This window comes from Giraffa tippelskirchi, chromosome 6 (assembly GCF_054371585.1).
Source record: "Giraffa tippelskirchi isolate mGirTip1 chromosome 6, T2T-mGirTip1v1.2.pri, whole genome shotgun sequence".
Taxonomy (NCBI): domain Eukaryota; kingdom Metazoa; phylum Chordata; class Mammalia; order Artiodactyla; family Giraffidae; genus Giraffa; species Giraffa tippelskirchi.
This window is the reverse complement of record NC_137280.1, coordinates 19,103,135-19,119,074: the sequence shown is the minus strand read 5'-3', so window position 1 is coordinate 19,119,074 and position 15,940 is coordinate 19,103,135. Positions and strand designations below refer to the sequence as shown.

Sequence of the window (15,940 nt, the reverse complement as noted above, 5' to 3'; positions counted from 1 at the left end):
AAAAGATTTTTAAGGTGCTAGTACTAATATATTTCCTGGCACATAAATGCTCCTTTCTCTTTGAATCTCTTAAAATATGGAACAGTACTATACATGTACTAAATTTAAAATAAGAGTGTTAAATGGATAAATACAAAGTCAGGTTTATCCTCAACTTTCCAGATATAAAGTACCAGAAACCCTCCTTTTAGTAGCAATTACATTAAAGATAGCAAGGTTGTTTGAAATAAGTTTTATTTCACAGATATAAAACAATTCTGAACATTTACAACTTGTACAAAGACTGGTAGCTTTTATATTTTAAAAAGTGCTATACTAAGAGAACAGTAAAGAAATGAAGATCATAATAACATTTCAAATTACAGGTTCAGGGAATGGAAAAATGAAGAAAGTATTTTAATCAACTACAAAATCTCAAAACTATAATTTTGATTGAAGGAAAATGAATAATACTGGATCTAAAAACAGTGTGAAGTCACACTTTGGTCTGTAAACACATTTAGTCATGTTCTTTCACTCAGGAGTACAGCCAAAAGGAAAAGTACAGGCAGAGGATGAGATGGTTAGATAGCATCACCAACTCAATGGACATGACACTGAGCAAACTCCGGGAGATAATAAAGGACAGGGAAGTCTGGAATGCTGCAGTCCATGGGGTGGCAAAGAGTTGGACATGACTTAGACACTGAACAACAACAACAAAGTACACATAAAAATTATATAAGGTGTCACTAAAACGAACCATTCAAAGTATAATAAAAAAGAGGTAGGGAATGAAAATGAAAGGATTTATTTTGGGAGCTCTTCAATAATGATGCGAGACACCGAATTCCACCCTGTAGAGGCATCTCCTTTCGGATAATCTGAGCAAGTACCAACCCAGATAGCAATGTCCACTAGCCCAGCACCAATGCCTTCACAGAGTCCTTCCACTGCAAAACAAAGATGAGAGTTACAAATCTCTTTGGAATAAAAAGGCAAAAACTTTCAGCTCAATTTTATTACTTTAGCATACTAGTGATTAAATCAAGTTAATGTACAGTAAATTTAAAATGCTAATATTTAATAAGGGCCTCATAAAGATAAGTTCTCATTTTCCTAGCACATAAGTATTTTTAAAAGATGTATATATATCCAGGGCTTTCCTGAGAGCTCAGTGGTGAAGAATCTGCCTGCCAATGCAGGAGACACGGGTTCTATCCCTGGTCTGGGAAGATCCCACGTGTCACAGAGCACCTAAGCCCACAAGCCACAACTAGTGAGCCTGCGTGCTGCAACTGAGGCCTGTGTCCCGAGAGCCTGTATTCTGCAACAAGGAAGCCTCCACAGAGAAGCCCATGCACCGTAACTAGAGAAAAGCCCACACAGCAACAAAGACCCAGCACAGCCAAAATAATAAGTAAATTTTTAAAAATTAAAAAAAAAAAGACATATACATATCCATTCTATGGTATAAGCTCACAGGAAATTTTCTTTGAGGTTTCAGCCATAAAGGTAGAATTTGTTTACTTATGGAGATGACCTAAAAGAAAAAAAGCAATTTATTTATGACTAAATAAAGGAAGCCTACATTTAATTTTTTTTCTTTTGGCTGCACCATGTGGCTTGAGGGATCTTAGTTCTCTGACCAGGGACTGAGCCCTAGCCACTAAGAGTGAAAGTACCAAGTCTGAACCACTGCACCAAGCCTACACTTTTAAAAACCAAGATGTTGATGCAGGGAACTTCCCTGGTGGTCCAATGGTTAAGAATCCACCTTGCAATGCAGGGGATGTGGATTCGATTCTTCACCAAGGAACTAAGATCCCACATGCCCCAGGGTAAGTAAACTGCTGCACCGCAACTACTGAAGCCCGCACACTCTGGAGCCCATGCCATGACTAGAGAGTCTGTGCACCTCAACAAAAGATCTCACATGACGCAAAGGAAGATCCTGTGTGCCACAACTAAGACTCAATTCAGCCAAAAAAATAAATAAATATAAAAAATTAAATAAAGTTGTATTTTCTTAAAAAAAATATGTTGATACAATATGTAAGTTTTTCTTTTTTTTAAAGAAAGCCCTTTCCATCTGAAGAAAAGAGCACTGGAAGATGAAAATACAATTCTGATTATAAGCCGAATCAGTAATTTATGTAACCATTTGGGACAAGCTGTTACACCTGAAGCCTCCATATTTTAATTTTCTATCAGCAGCCCAAACTGAAAACACCTTGTAAAAGACCAAATTTTAAGTAATTAAAATAATGTCTTTTTTTAAGAGTTAAAAAAATAAAAAGAGCCCTTTCCTATATATACTTGATGGTACTAAGTAGAAGAAGAAAGGACTTCTATAAAGTCAAAAGAAATCCTAGCATAATCATTATACTAGTCCTTCAACCTGGAATCCCGTTTTACATAGAAATTCCTCCACAGTGAAAAAACAAGCTAACTAAATCCTGTTTTTCCTCTGTGTTTTGTTTTTTTGCTGTATAAACATGTGCCTTTTCATAGGTCCTCCAGACTTTCACACACTAATATATATATAACTTGCATTCCATCTTATCAAGCCTCTTCTCCAACATTAAAAAAATATTCCCCGTACTGTTCATTTTAATAGGCAAAAGGTATACCCCTCTGATGTCTGTGTCAGGGGAAAAAGGAACCACAGGTTGGCAGATTCTTTAGGAAAACAGGTCCTGACACATAAGTAGGGTACAGATGATCGCATGTGACTGGTTAGTCTTCCTATCTGGTTGAGGTTAGCATGTTCAAGCTAAGCCCAGGGATATAGGCCTGAAACAATCTGCTTCTACCGCTGTGACATCAGTGAATTGAAGGCAGTCCCACTGAATCCAGGTACCTGTCTCTGTTTCAAGACCCTTTCCAAGTTGGAAGAACTAAGCTGTGCGTGCCAGCAATACCCATGGCCTAGAAATGTGTTCACTTCCCTCCACAGGTCAGACAAGGTTGGGTCTGGCATCAGCCTCACACAGGGAGAGTCAAATGGTCACTTCATGGTCTTTAACAAATAAAATAATGTTTTTTGAACAAACGAACATTTTTTGCTGTAATAAGGTAGTAATAGCTTATTAAGCACCTAAAAGACGTTGAATTAAAGGTTCTCAACCTGTTTTCCTCCTAGATCCAGGTAAGAAGATGATATCCTAAACTCCCATGGGCATATTTAAGGCTTAATGTCATCCTCTGATGTGCAAAATATAAGTGTATTCCTTTTCTTTCTCTCAAGAGAGTATCAGTATGCAAAGAAAGTGAATTCACTATAGAGGCAACCTTTAATTCATCTTAAGACAAAATTTGTTATCAATAACAAATTACTTCTGACATTTTACCCAATTGATCATACCAAATGAATTTCTACAATGTGGTTGGTAAATGTTATGTTATATAATTTATGAAGTATGTGTATGTATAGGTGACAGCTCCTAGGCCTGAGGACTTACATTATAGCAAGATATTAACATATACACTTTAAAGATAATATAATAGAAAGTAAGTTGCTTACATAAACTACTATTTTATTTTTATTTATTTTTATGGATTTCATTTTTTATTAACTTTTATTAGAGCATAGCTGCTTTACAACGTATCTTTTGAATTTTATAATTTAATTTTTAAAATTTAAGTATAGTTAAATTACAGTGCTGTGCTGGTCTCTGCAGTACAGCAAAGTGACTCAATTATACACATTCTTTTTTTAATATTCTTTTCCTTTATGATTTATCATAAGATATTGACTATAGTTTCCTGTGCTATACAGTAGGACCTTGTTGTTTACCCACCCTATATATAATAGTTTACATCGGCTAATCCCACACTCCGGTCCTTTCCTCCCCCTTGGCAACCAAAAGTCAGTTCCCTATGTTGGTGAGTCTGTTTCTGTTTTGTAGATAGATTCATTTGCGCCATGTTTTCGAGTTCACATATTAGAGATATCTTATGGTATTTGTCTTTTTCTGACTTGGTTCCCTTAGTATGATAATCTCTAGATGCATTCGACTACTATTTAAACATATATAATTTTCTAATCAAATTTTAGATTTTATACCAAAATTTTTAAAATTTTAGTGACTGCTTCTCAGATGGAAAGCACATCTTCTTTTACAGCACAGAACTTAGTGAAGAGGCTTTTCATTCTGATCAAACCTTGTCTTGGGAGACGAGAGCATGGCTTGGTTTCTGTTCACCAGGACACTGATTCTCCTGTTCAGGGTACTTTCTTTCCCTGGGCCTTCTCTATGTGCAAAGAGAAGAGGTTAAAATATCTTCTTTATGTCTTGAGGATATTGTGTGGATTTGAAGACGAAAGTGGAAGGAATGCACTTGATTTCTTAGCAATAAATGTGCTATATTAATTTTGGGGATCAGTATCTGGCTTGGGCCCCTAAGAATGCCGAAATAGTTTTTCTGATTAGCAGTGAGGTTATCTCTTCTCTTCCCTCTCCATTCTAAAGTATAAGATCAGAGAGAAATTTTTTCAAGAAATCTGGGAAATGAAGCTAGTGATATATACACCTTGTGATTCTCCTGGCATGTGCTGTTAAGGTAGGTCACCCCCACACCTCACCTGCCCCCCGACCCCCCCCCCCCCCCACAGAACAACTCAAGAAAGCAAAATAGCTGGGAGTCAAATACTGATAGTGGTGTATCTGGGTGATGACATTAATATTAGGTTGATGCAAAAGTAGTTGTGGTTTTGTATTGTTGAACTTTGCCATTAGATATTGGAATACATTCTTAAATAAATGTGGTTATGTTAGACATCATTTTAATGTGCATTTCTCGCTTTATGCTTTTTTGCTAATGACATTCAGTTCAGTTCAGTCACTCAGTCATGTCCGACTCTTTGCGACCCCATGGACTGCAGCGCGCCAGGCTTTCCTGTCCATCACTAACTCCCGGAGTTTACTCAAATTCATGTCCATTGAGTTGGTGATGCCATCCAACCATCTCAACCTTGTCATCCCCTTCTCCTCCTGGCTTCAATCTTTCCCAGTATGTCTTTTCCAATGAGTCACTTCACATCAAGTGGCCAAAGTACTGGAGTTTCAGCTTCAGCATCAATCCTTCCAATGAATATTCAGGACTGATTTCCTTTAGGATTGACTGGTTGGATCTCTTTGCAGTGCAAGGGACTCTCAAGAGTTTCCTCCAACACCATAGTTCAAAAGCACCAATTCTGTGCTCAGCTTTCTTTACAGTCCAACGCTCACATCCATGCATGACCACTGGAAAAACCATAGCTTTGACTAAACAGACTTTTGTTGGCAAAGTAATGTCTCTGCTTTTTAATATGCTGTCTTAGTTGGTCATAGTTTTTCTTCCAAGGAGCAAGCGTCTTTTAATTTCATGGCTGCAGTCACTATCTGCAGTGATTTTGGAGCCCCCCAAAATAAAGCCTCTCACTGTTTTCATTGTTTCCCCATCTATTTGCTATAAGGTGATGGGACTGGATGCCATGATCTTAGTTTTATGAATGTTGAGTAATCATTTATTACTTGTAGTGTATTTTATATGTATTTTAGATTATGGAAATGATGTTAGACAAAAATCAAGTTCGAGTGATTTTCTTATTCAAGTTCAAAAATAAAGCAGCAGAGACAAATTACAATATCAACAATGCATTTGGCCTAGGAACTGCTAATGATCATGCAGTGCAGTGGTGGTTCAAGAAGTTTTGCAAAGCAGATGAGAGCCTTGAAGATGAGGAGTGTAGTGGCCAGCCATCGGAAGTTAACAATGACCAGCTTTGATGATCCTCTTACAGCTTCCCAAGAAGTAGCCAAAGAACTCAATGTCGACCGCTCTACAGTTGTTCAGCATTTGAAGCAAATTGGAAAGGTGAAAACGCTTGATAAGTGGATGCGTCATGAGCTAACCAAAAATTTAAAAAATTGTCATTTTTGAAGTGTATTCTTATTCTATGTAACAACAACGAACCATTTCTCAATCAGATTGTGATGTGGGATGAAAAGTGAATTGTATATGAAAACCGGCAATGGCTAGCTCAGTGGTTGGACCAAGAAAAAGCTCCAAAGCACTTCACAAAGCCAAACTTGCACTACAGAAAAGGGCATGGTCACTATTTGGTAGTTTGCTGCTGGTCTGACCCACTACAGCTTTCTGAATCCTGGGGAATCCATTACTTCCAAGAAGTATGCTCGGTGAATTGATGAAAGTGAAAGTGTTAGTTGCTCAGTCATGTCTGACTCTTTGCGACCCCATGGACTGTAGCCCATCTGGCCCCTCTGTCCATGGAATTTTCCAGGCAAGAATACTGGAGTGGGTTGCCATGCCCTTCTCCAGGGGATCTTCCCAACCCAGGGATTGAACCTGGGTCTCCTGCATTGCAGGCAGATTCTTTACCATTTGAGCCACCTGGGAAGCTCGAGAATTGATGAGATGCACTGAAAACTACAATGCCTGCAGCCGGCACTGGTCAACAGAATGGGCACAATTCTCCACGACAACGCCTGATTGCACATTGCACAACCAACACTTCAAAAGTTGAATGAATTGAGCTACAAAGTTTTGCCTCATCTGCCATATTTACCTGACCTTTTGTCAAGCTAGTCAGGGTACTTTCTTCAAGCATCTAGAATTTTTGCCGAGTAAACACTTCCACAACCAGCAAGAGGCAGAAAATGCTTTCCAAGAGTTCATCAAATCCCAAAGCATCAATTTTTATGCTACAGGAAAAAAACTTATTTCTCATTGGCAAAAATGTGTTGAGTATAATGGTCCCTATTTTGATTAATAAAGATGTGTTTGAGCCTAGTTATAATGATCTAAACGTCACAGTCCAAAACTGCAATTATGTTTGCACCAACCTAACAGTTTTTTCCACTTCTACTTTTTTGTAGCTTCTAAACTCTTTCAGTGAACCTTAAAATACAATGAAACGAAACAACCCTCCCCCCAAAAAACATAAAAACCCCAACAGTTTTATATTTTTTTGTTTATCTGTTTGGTTTTTTTGGTTGTGCAGAGAGGCATACGGGATCTTCCCAACCAAGGATGGAACCTGTGCCCTCTGCAGAAGAAGCATGGCATTTTAACCACTGGACCACCAGAGAAGTTCCAGGTGTTTTTTTTTTTAACAGCCTAAGTAATCACTGGTTTAATCGAATGTCTCTTCTCTCATACCAGTAGAAGCAAGAAGAGAATACAGAAGCAATATAGAAATGTTCTCTCACAAATGCAGCAGACTGTACCTACTATTTTAAAGAACAAGGCAGAGAAATCAGCCTCATTATCAATCTATGCTAGTGGTTCTCCACCTTGGAGGACATTAGGATAACCAGGAGAGACTTGGGAAGTTCCGCCACCTAGGGTGCAACCAGACCTATTAAGTCAGAGTCCACGGAAGAGTGGTACCCAGGCATGGCGATTTTTCAAAGTTCCCAGCTGAATCCAAGGTAGAGACAAGGTTGAAAACCACTGCTCTATGGCATTACTGGCTATTTTGCCATTTCACCTAACTCAGTGATTTTCAACCTTGTGATCTTTTTAGAAAAAATACAGCAGCTGGGTTCTAACCATGAGATTCTGATTCAGTTGATCAGAGATGGGATTCAGGCATCCACACATTTTTTAAAAAGATCTACAGGAAATTCTGAAGTGCAACCAGGGTGGAGAACTATACACAGAAAGCCTGTGATGACCTACCATCATAGTGGACTCAAAACTAATCTTTGCTCTCTAAAGATCTGAGGCCCATTCTGCAACATCACAATTCTACATACCAGAAGAAGTGCGATGAATATTAATTGTTGAATTCAATTCAGGGCTTCCTTGGTCCAAATAAATAATGGCTTCAATAGGAAGGGGTCCTGAACACTCAGCTCCATTGAACGTGAAATACCAACGCTGACAGCATGCAGTTCTGCATTTTAACCGAAGTGAGCCACTGAACAAAACTCTTAGGGCACTGTTCGAACGCATCTTTGTGAATGTACATTCCTATCACAAACACAGAAATAGGGTTTAATTAGCATTTTCATTTTTAATTAAAAAGATGCTTTCAAACTGTATTGTGAATTTTATTCAACTATTCTTTTACACAAAGTACATTTAAAAAGCTTAGCTTTTACAGAGGGAAACCAGTTCTCTGCAAGATGGTAAAAGACGATGATATTAGAAACTCTAAGAAAATTGAATTATGGCTTTCTTAGAATTATTCCCTCCATTGAGGGTATCTCTCAGTTTTACAAAAACAGACAGATTTCAGAATTTTAGACTAAATCAATCTATATATTTACTTCTCTTTTTCTTCCAAAATTATTTCCTATATTTTGGATGCTACAGATAACAGCAGTAAACAAAATGGAATCCCTGCCACCATGGAACTTACATTCTAGACTAGCACTGCCCATATATATAACTCGGACCTGTCTCTTTTCAAGCACCAGAAAACAGTATCAGGAGTAAAGTGCAGGCAGGGTTGTTAGTCTTTAACCCTATGACACAATGATAAGACCCAGGGTTTTTTCTTCTAACTGGTCTTTGCAAAATTTGTCTACTGACTCATGGTGCTACTACTATCTTTTACTTGCAAAAGTCTCCCAAACCCATTCTGACCACCAAAAGGAGACTGGAAACATATTAATAATTCAGAGTCCATAGGGAAAGTTTTTAAAGAGAACTCCACCAGCCAATTTTGATGAACTATAAAAAAGCAACCAACCTATACTGTCAAGTGTTTAAAGAAATAGGCAACACTTAAACAAAATGCTTTCTAAGAAATCACATATGAAAGTATAACTGGTCATAGTCACCAAACTATGAAAGCTAAATGGATATTCTATCACACAGAAATCAAATCGAGACCATCTCAAACATTTTTATAAATAACAGAGCAGACATTAAAGAGCTGAGATGAGGAGAAGGGATAAGATACAGGTTGCTACTTAGAACTTGAGAGTTTTTGGAAAATAAAATTTCTTCTATTTGCCTGGTGGTAGCAGTGGTTAATATCAAGGAATAATATATTGTGGATATGGAACCATGTATAGAGTTGGTCAACAAAAGAAGAAAGAGGCTTGAAATGGCACCAGGTTCAACTCTATTCCATCCAAGGGACTTGCCAGTTACTTTGGAAGCAAACACTAAATAAAGTGATTGAATCATTAATCCAAATGCATGGCAAGACGGGCTATTTTGAGTAATTTTTCTTCCTAAATAATGCTGAATAATTTTAAATGATCACTGTAGTACATCTCTAGTCCATTCTACTCCCATTAGGCCAAACAATTTTAAGCTGGGTCTGATACTCAGAATAACGACAAATACCACTGGACTTCCCACCTCTAGATAATTCCAATCATGCAGTAATTTCTTGGAGATTTCTTTCCACCTTTATGTCTGGAACCACAGCAGAATTTCTTGAATTAATTTAAATTCACTTTAGGACAAGATTGGAAAGTTACTTACTGTCCAACACAGACAGTTTCCATTAAAAAAAAAAAAAAAGAGTAAGTTACTTTAAATGTTCTTAGAGTTGAAATAATTCAGTGACATATTTGTCTCAGAAATACCTTTATACAATTAATTCTGAAGTTATCAATTTTTTCATTAATTCTAAGTTGAAAGTCACATGTACCCATTCCTTAATATTTTTTTGTCTTTTAGGAAAAATAAAATAAAATCTCACCTAAAATGATCACTCAACTATGAAAACCTTTAAGTTTTATTTCAACTTTAAAATAATTCAGACTAGACTTACAGCAATTTTTCCAAGATCTATGCCATAATTCAGGGAGCTCCATGAACACTGCTTGTAGTTAGGCGTCCAGGACTCCTCGAAGACTTCCCTCAGGCATTCCCCCTTCTCTCCTTTGAATCCATCTCGACCTGGGATCCCGGGGGTACCAGGGATGCCATTGGCCCCGGGGCTCCCGTCTCGCCCAGGCACCCCCGCGGGCCCTTGTAAGCACATGCCATTGTACTGCAGCAGAAAAAAAGAAAGGGGGAAAATCTCTCACCACCTAAGATTCAAAGACTCAGTCTGATTAGAACTGCATTTATTTTGAGCCCTAGGAGTCAAGAATCCCTTCAAAGGGGACCAGTTGCCAGTGTTCCAGATAAGTCAATATGTATATATATACATATATAGGGTTTTAGTTCCCTGACCAGGGATCAGACCTGCACCTGTAGCATTGGAAGCTCAAAGTCTTAACCACAGGACCACCAGGGAAGTCCCATATACATAAAGAACTGATTTTTAAAGTTATTCCTAAAATATAGGAATTTCTTTCCTATTCTTTTTTTTTTTTGCACAGACTTTACACACACACACACATCAAACATCAAAGAAGAGAAAATGTTTTCATTTGCCTGCTTTTCTACTGCTCATTGTCGTTGTTTTAGTCACTAAGTCATGGGCAACTGTTTTGTGACCCCATGGACTGTACCCCACCAGGCCGTGGGATTTCCCAGACAAGAATACTGGATCAGGTTACAATTTCCTTCTTCAACTGCTCATTAAAAGTACACATAATTTTTAAATGGCTGTATTCCACAGTGAACATAATTTGATATAATGCTTATTCTTCTAACCCTATATATTGTAAAGGGACTTAGATTTCAGAACTACACTTTTACAGTTTTATGCAAACATTGCACTGGTTTGGGATTGCTAAGTTATTTCTATTTTTTCTATCATAATGAAAATCTTTATCTACATAGCTTTATTCTTTTTTTTTGGAATTATTTCCCTATGATAAATTCTTAGAGATATAATTATACAATAAAATCTTAACTCAATAGTTATTTCACACTGGCAATGTCTCTAAGCTGGATATGCAAACCTTCTCCTCTTATTTTTATGTGGAAGAAGAGTCAGTAGGGGAACACTTCTGGTCTCCAAATCCACCTAGCCCACCCTGCCAAGGAATAGGAGTAAGTGACCTCATTGCAAGTGTCCGTTAGTCTTAAAGAGGGGAACAGTAATCTATCAAAAATTTTTTTTTGGTAACTTGATTTATTTATTTATGGTTGTGTTGGGTCTTCATTGCTGTGCAGGCTTTTCTCTAGCTGCAGCAAGTGGGGACTACTCTCTAGTTAAGGTGCACAGGTTTCTCATTGCAGTGGCTTCTCTTGCTGCAGAGCACCAGCTCCAGGTACACAGGCTTTAGTACATGCGGCTCACAGCCTCGGTGGTTGTGGTTTCCAGGCTCTGGAGCACAGACTCAACAGTTGTGCACAGGCTTAGTTGCTCCGCGGCATGTGGGATCTTCTCTGATCAGGGATCGAACCTGTGTCTCCTGCATTGGCAGGTGGATTCTTTACCACTGAGCCACCAGGGAAGCCCCTATCAAACTCTTAAGGGCTACGATTCTGTCTCTTTTTCTTGGGGAGTGGTGCAGTAATATGATGTAGAGGTTGAGCGATGGATTCTAGAGTCATCTTCTCTGGATTTTAATCTTGGCTCCACCACTTACAAGCTATGAGAGACAGGACAAGTCATTCAACACTTCAACGCCTGTTTCCTTATCTAAAATGTGGGGGAAAATAATGAAGATTCTTACCTTGTAGGAGATTTAAGTGAGATGATACATGAAATGTGCTAGAGCAGTGCCTGGCACACAGTAAATATCATATTTTGCAGCCATGATTTTTCTTATTATTCCCCCAAGACTGTGTGAGGCAGTTGCCCAGGGCACCAGACCTGGGGAAGAGAGCATTAGCAAACTTGCCAGCTAACACATATAAGCCATAAACCACACACAGCAAAACAGTTGCATCAGTGGTAAAACTGGATCTCCATCTGCCTAATTCCCATGCCTATCCCTGAACTGGTCCATTTATTAGATCCTTCAAGACCCAAACCCAATTTATTTAAAATTTTACTTTAACAATCCCTATTTGTATAAATGATCTGATACTATAATTCTGTATAAATCTACTGTCCAGTGAGAACAACAAGAAAAAAATCAAGATTCCTTACATATTAAAATAACTTCAAATTTTATTTTTGAATTTTAGCATCTAGGATTGGATATGGTCATATTATAAAATTCAGGGACTTCCCTGGTGGTTCAGTGGCTAAGACTCCAAGCTTCCAGTGCAGGGGGCCCAGGTTTGATTCCTGGTCAGAGAACTAGATCCCATATGCTGAAACTAAAGATCTCGTATGCCAAAACAAAGATGGAAGATCCCATATTTGGCAACTAAGACCCAGTACAGCCAAATAAATGAACATGTTTTTAAAAAGTCAGTAATGACACTACCTAGAAAAGGTCCTTATTATCTAATGCTTGCAGATCAATCTCCTCACATCACCAATTTGAATTTTGTTTTCTAAATGATTTTTGTGACTTCAACCACTGACATTTTCCTGACTTTAAGCAAAAAAAAAGAGACACTTCTATGTATTTGCCGCCAGAGAAATAAGAAATGTATTTAACAAAATTGCAAAAGTATATGAAGACACGCCAATGTACAGAACATTATAGTTTGGTTTATTTTATGCTTAATTATCATTTTTTGTAGATATACTTTAGTCTTATTTTGTAGATTAATTTAGTAGATATACTTTAATTTTCATTTAGTAGATATGTTACTTTCACTAGCAGATATATACAATATTTAGACACAGATTTTAAGTGGGAAGGGAGAAAGAATAACATTTCTGGTATTTTTAAAACATTTTTTTCACTATTATTTCCCTGAGAGCAAGATGTTACACAAAGTTTTATTTTTCTATATATAAATTCTCAACGGAGGACAAAATTGGATACCTGGATAACAGAGGCTACCCGGCAATGTCTGAAGACATTTTTGGTTGTCACGACTTGGAAAGGAGGGATTGCTATTGGCACTTGGTAGATGGTAGTGAAAGTCGCTCATTCGTGTCCGATTCTTTTCGACCCCATGGACTATACAGTTCATGGAATTCTCCAGGCCAGAATACTGGAGTGGGTGGCTTTTCCCTTCTCCAGGAGATCTTCCCAACCCAGGGATCGAAGCTAGGTCTCCTGCAATACAGGAGGATTCTTTACCAGCTGAGCCACCAGGGAAGCCCAAGAATACTGGAGTGGGTAGCCTATCCCTTCTCCGGGGGATCTTCCTGACCCAGGAACCGAACCAGGTTCTCCTGCTTTGCAGGTGGATTCTTTACCAACTGAGCTTTCAGGGAAGCCCAAGATGGTAGGGATGTTGCTAAGCATGCCAGATGCACAGCACTGTCCCCACAACAAAGAATCACCTAGCTCCAAATGTAAACTGTGCTATGGTTGAGAATTTTTATTCACCTTTTTTACCTAAAAAATTGCATTAAGAGGCCGCGTAATTTTACTGGATTCGGTTCCACAGGTATTAATCTGTCTTCTTTCACTTTGAAATGCTAATCCAGCATGTGATGGGTACCAGGCAGGGGTTGCACTAAGGTCTACGGAATGAACCCCTGTTTCTTTCACTGGCCACCAGGGGGCAGAGCTTGCTGGACGCTTGAAAGGAAGGCTTTGAAAGACCCTGTACAAAGAAGCTGCTTTATAGAATCTGTTGAAACCTTAATGACTGCGAGGATTCTTTTCCCCTAGCAAAACCAAATCCAATCTACAGGATGCACCTGAGCCTGGCTGCACAATAAACTTTTCCAAGTCGGGCTAGAGTTGTGGGAAACCTCAGGTTCAGTAAATCCTTGGAGGGAAAGGAAAAAAATTGCTAGCTTTATAGGGAAAAAGGGTATTTTGTGTATCATAACTACAGACTTGTAAAATGCAGACTGCACATGAACCACATTCATTTGGTACAGTTTAAAACAATTTAGACACTCAAAATAGAACTATAGCCCTGAACACATAGTCTGCTTTGTGGAGGAAAATTACACAGTATATCATCAAAAAGTGCAGTGTGGAATGGCAGGAATTTTTTTCCTGAGCTTTTGAATCTGGCATAGAACAGCTGCCAGGGAGCTTGGTTCATTAGCTCAGTTTACAATGGCAGCTTAAAAAATTCAAAACAGTTTGTTTTTATTTTAAAATTTAAAAAATGCCCCCTTTATGTCCTGTAATGATTGTAACTCATATTTGCTCAATGACTGAAGTTTATTATATGCCAAGGAATGTGATAGTTTTGAAAGGATCATTCTTGCTACAAGGGCAGAAAACCACTCTGTCCTCCAATGGGTTTGCTAACTTTTAGAAGGAAAGAGCTTGAAGCAAACAGACCTGACCATAGATTAGCCCCTCAGAAATCACTTGGGTGACTTCCCTGAAAGTCCAGTGGTTAAGATTCCCCACTTCCAACGCAGGGTACATGAGTTCATCCTTGGTCAGGGAACTAGGATACTGCATGCCATGGGGGCCACCAAAGAAAGAAAGAAAGAACTTGGGCTATTTATTGCTCTCCTGGAAACTGTCTGATCCCTGAGTTCAGTTGTCATGCTCCTACCTGGTGGCACAGGCTGAAGACCCAGCTTGTCTGGAAGGACTGACTGCCCATCTGTCTAAATAAAGAATGAAATGGGTCCTTGGAGGGCTAGTGCTGGGCCCCTTCATTTTCTCTTCTGATCATAAACCCTCTGAGCTATTCCTGGCCCAGCTATGACAAAGTAAACTGCAGCACATACTCCCTAAGAAGATGACCCAACATGACTCACTATTATCAAGTTACAAAGAGTTGGACCGATACTGGGTGAGGGTTGTTATTCTATTCCGCTGGCAGACGTGGCCACCAGCCCCAACAAAGGACACGTTGCAAGTCCATGGCCCAGGCCCACCCAGGGGATTAGCGAATCCAGGGTCTCGCTGACAGCTCCTTGGCCTCCGTTCTAACCTCCCAAGCTCCTTATTCTACTCATTGCAGCCCAAACCCTCTCCGTCCCTGGGGGCGGGGGACGATGGGGGTGGGGGGCGGCGCAGAGGTCAGAAATTACTGGGCGACTCCTTGTACTCCAGGCGTCCCACCCAACCCACGGAGCATCTGTGGTCCACGATGGCCCTCTCAGACCAGTCTCCCTTGCGAGTTCCAGGACTCCACCATCCGCAGAGCCCAGGTCCTTTCTTACCCGCAGACTCAGACAAAGCGGGACCCCCAGGGGCACGCAAGACCCCCACCCCTTTCCCTGGCCCTGGTCCGCGGCTCTGTCCCCTCCACCCGACTCACCAGGTCCACCACCTCCCTCTGCCGGAGCAGAGCCTTTTGCTTCCCTTTGGGGGTCTCGGAGGCGCTCGACGGCGCCCGCGGCTGCAGCAGCAGGAGCAGCAGGAGGCTGAGGAGCCGCCGCGGGGAGGCGGCGGGGCCCTGGGGGCGCATGGCGCGCGGCGGCCCCGGGACGCACGGAGCTGGAGAGGAGAGACCCTGCAGCCCGGACGACGTGATCACAGTCTGGCCCTGCCGCGCTCCGAGGCCACCGCCGCCGGTTGCATGAATGTGCCTTTCACTCGCACGCTTCCCTCTCTCCCCCCTCTCCCTCCCGCCCCTCCGGACATCAGAGTTTCCATCCAGTAATAGGTCGGAGCCCCCACCCCGATCCCGAAGCGGGGCGGGCCGACAGCCGAGCCCGCCCAGTCCTGCGGCCGCCCCGCCCGCCGGGACCCTCGGGGGCTGTGCAGACCGCGTGGATCAGTCGCCGGCCGAGCCGGGGGCGGTGGCCGAGGTCAGCGAACCACACAGGTGGAGGCTTTAAGGACAGAGTGGAGATGGCACGGCTTAAATGAACATTGTAGAAGTATTGGATCCAGGAACACCTGGATCAAACCCTGGCACCGTGGACAAGTTCTTTTTTGCGAGATGACATTGCGGGGGAGGGCGGGGAGTAAGGAGGATGGGAAGGAATCATAGGTATCATCGGATTCAGAGTCATTTGGATACATCATCCCAGGGACCCATGACTCAAAAATTACGAATCCCTGCTTCATAATGAGTGGTAAAACTTACAAAACTCCAGGAACCACATAGTCTTTCACACACACACACTGCGTCCTCTTGGCTATCC

The 15,940-nt window shown here is 40.5% G+C and overlaps 1 protein-coding gene across 2 annotated transcripts; it reads right to left on the bottom strand.

The window, feature by feature from the left end:
- Positions 1 to 217: 217 nt before the first annotated feature.
- CTHRC1 (collagen triple helix repeat containing 1) lies at positions 218 to 15,389 on the bottom strand. Of its 2 annotated transcripts, XM_081503544.1 has the most exons (5): positions 15,109 to 15,369; positions 9,725 to 9,946; positions 7,746 to 7,962; positions 1,463 to 1,522; positions 218 to 932 (listed from the first exon to the last, which is right to left on the bottom strand). In XM_081503544.1, exons 1-4 carry the CDS (start codon positions 15,256 to 15,258, stop codon positions 1,506 to 1,508), a joined length of 606 nt encoding a protein of 201 aa, XP_081359670.1. In that variant the 5' UTR covers positions 15,259 to 15,369; the 3' UTR covers positions 218 to 932; positions 1,463 to 1,505. The 2 variants fall into 2 exon arrangements, with proteins under 2 accessions (XP_081359670.1, XP_081359671.1); XM_081503545.1 differs by lacking the exon at positions 1,463 to 1,522 and having other exon boundaries at positions 15,109 to 15,389.
- Positions 15,390 to 15,940: the final 551 nt, after the last annotated feature.

What these genes read in the sequence shown, in the direction of transcription:
- CTHRC1 (XM_081503545.1), bottom strand. Translation starts at nt 15,258, where the DNA reads ATGCGCCCCCAGGGCCCCGCCGCCTCCCCGCGGCGGCTCCTCAGCCTC. An exon ending in AGAGGGAGGTGGTGGACCTG is followed by an intron (nt 9,947 to 15,108) that starts GTGAGTCGGGTG and finishes TTTCTGCTGCAG; the next exon opens with TACAATGGCATGTGCTTACA. An exon ending in TATTCATCGCACTTCTTCTG is followed by an intron (nt 933 to 7,745) that starts GTATGTAGAATT and finishes TTTGTTTTGCAG; the next exon opens with TGGAAGGACTCTGTGAAGGC.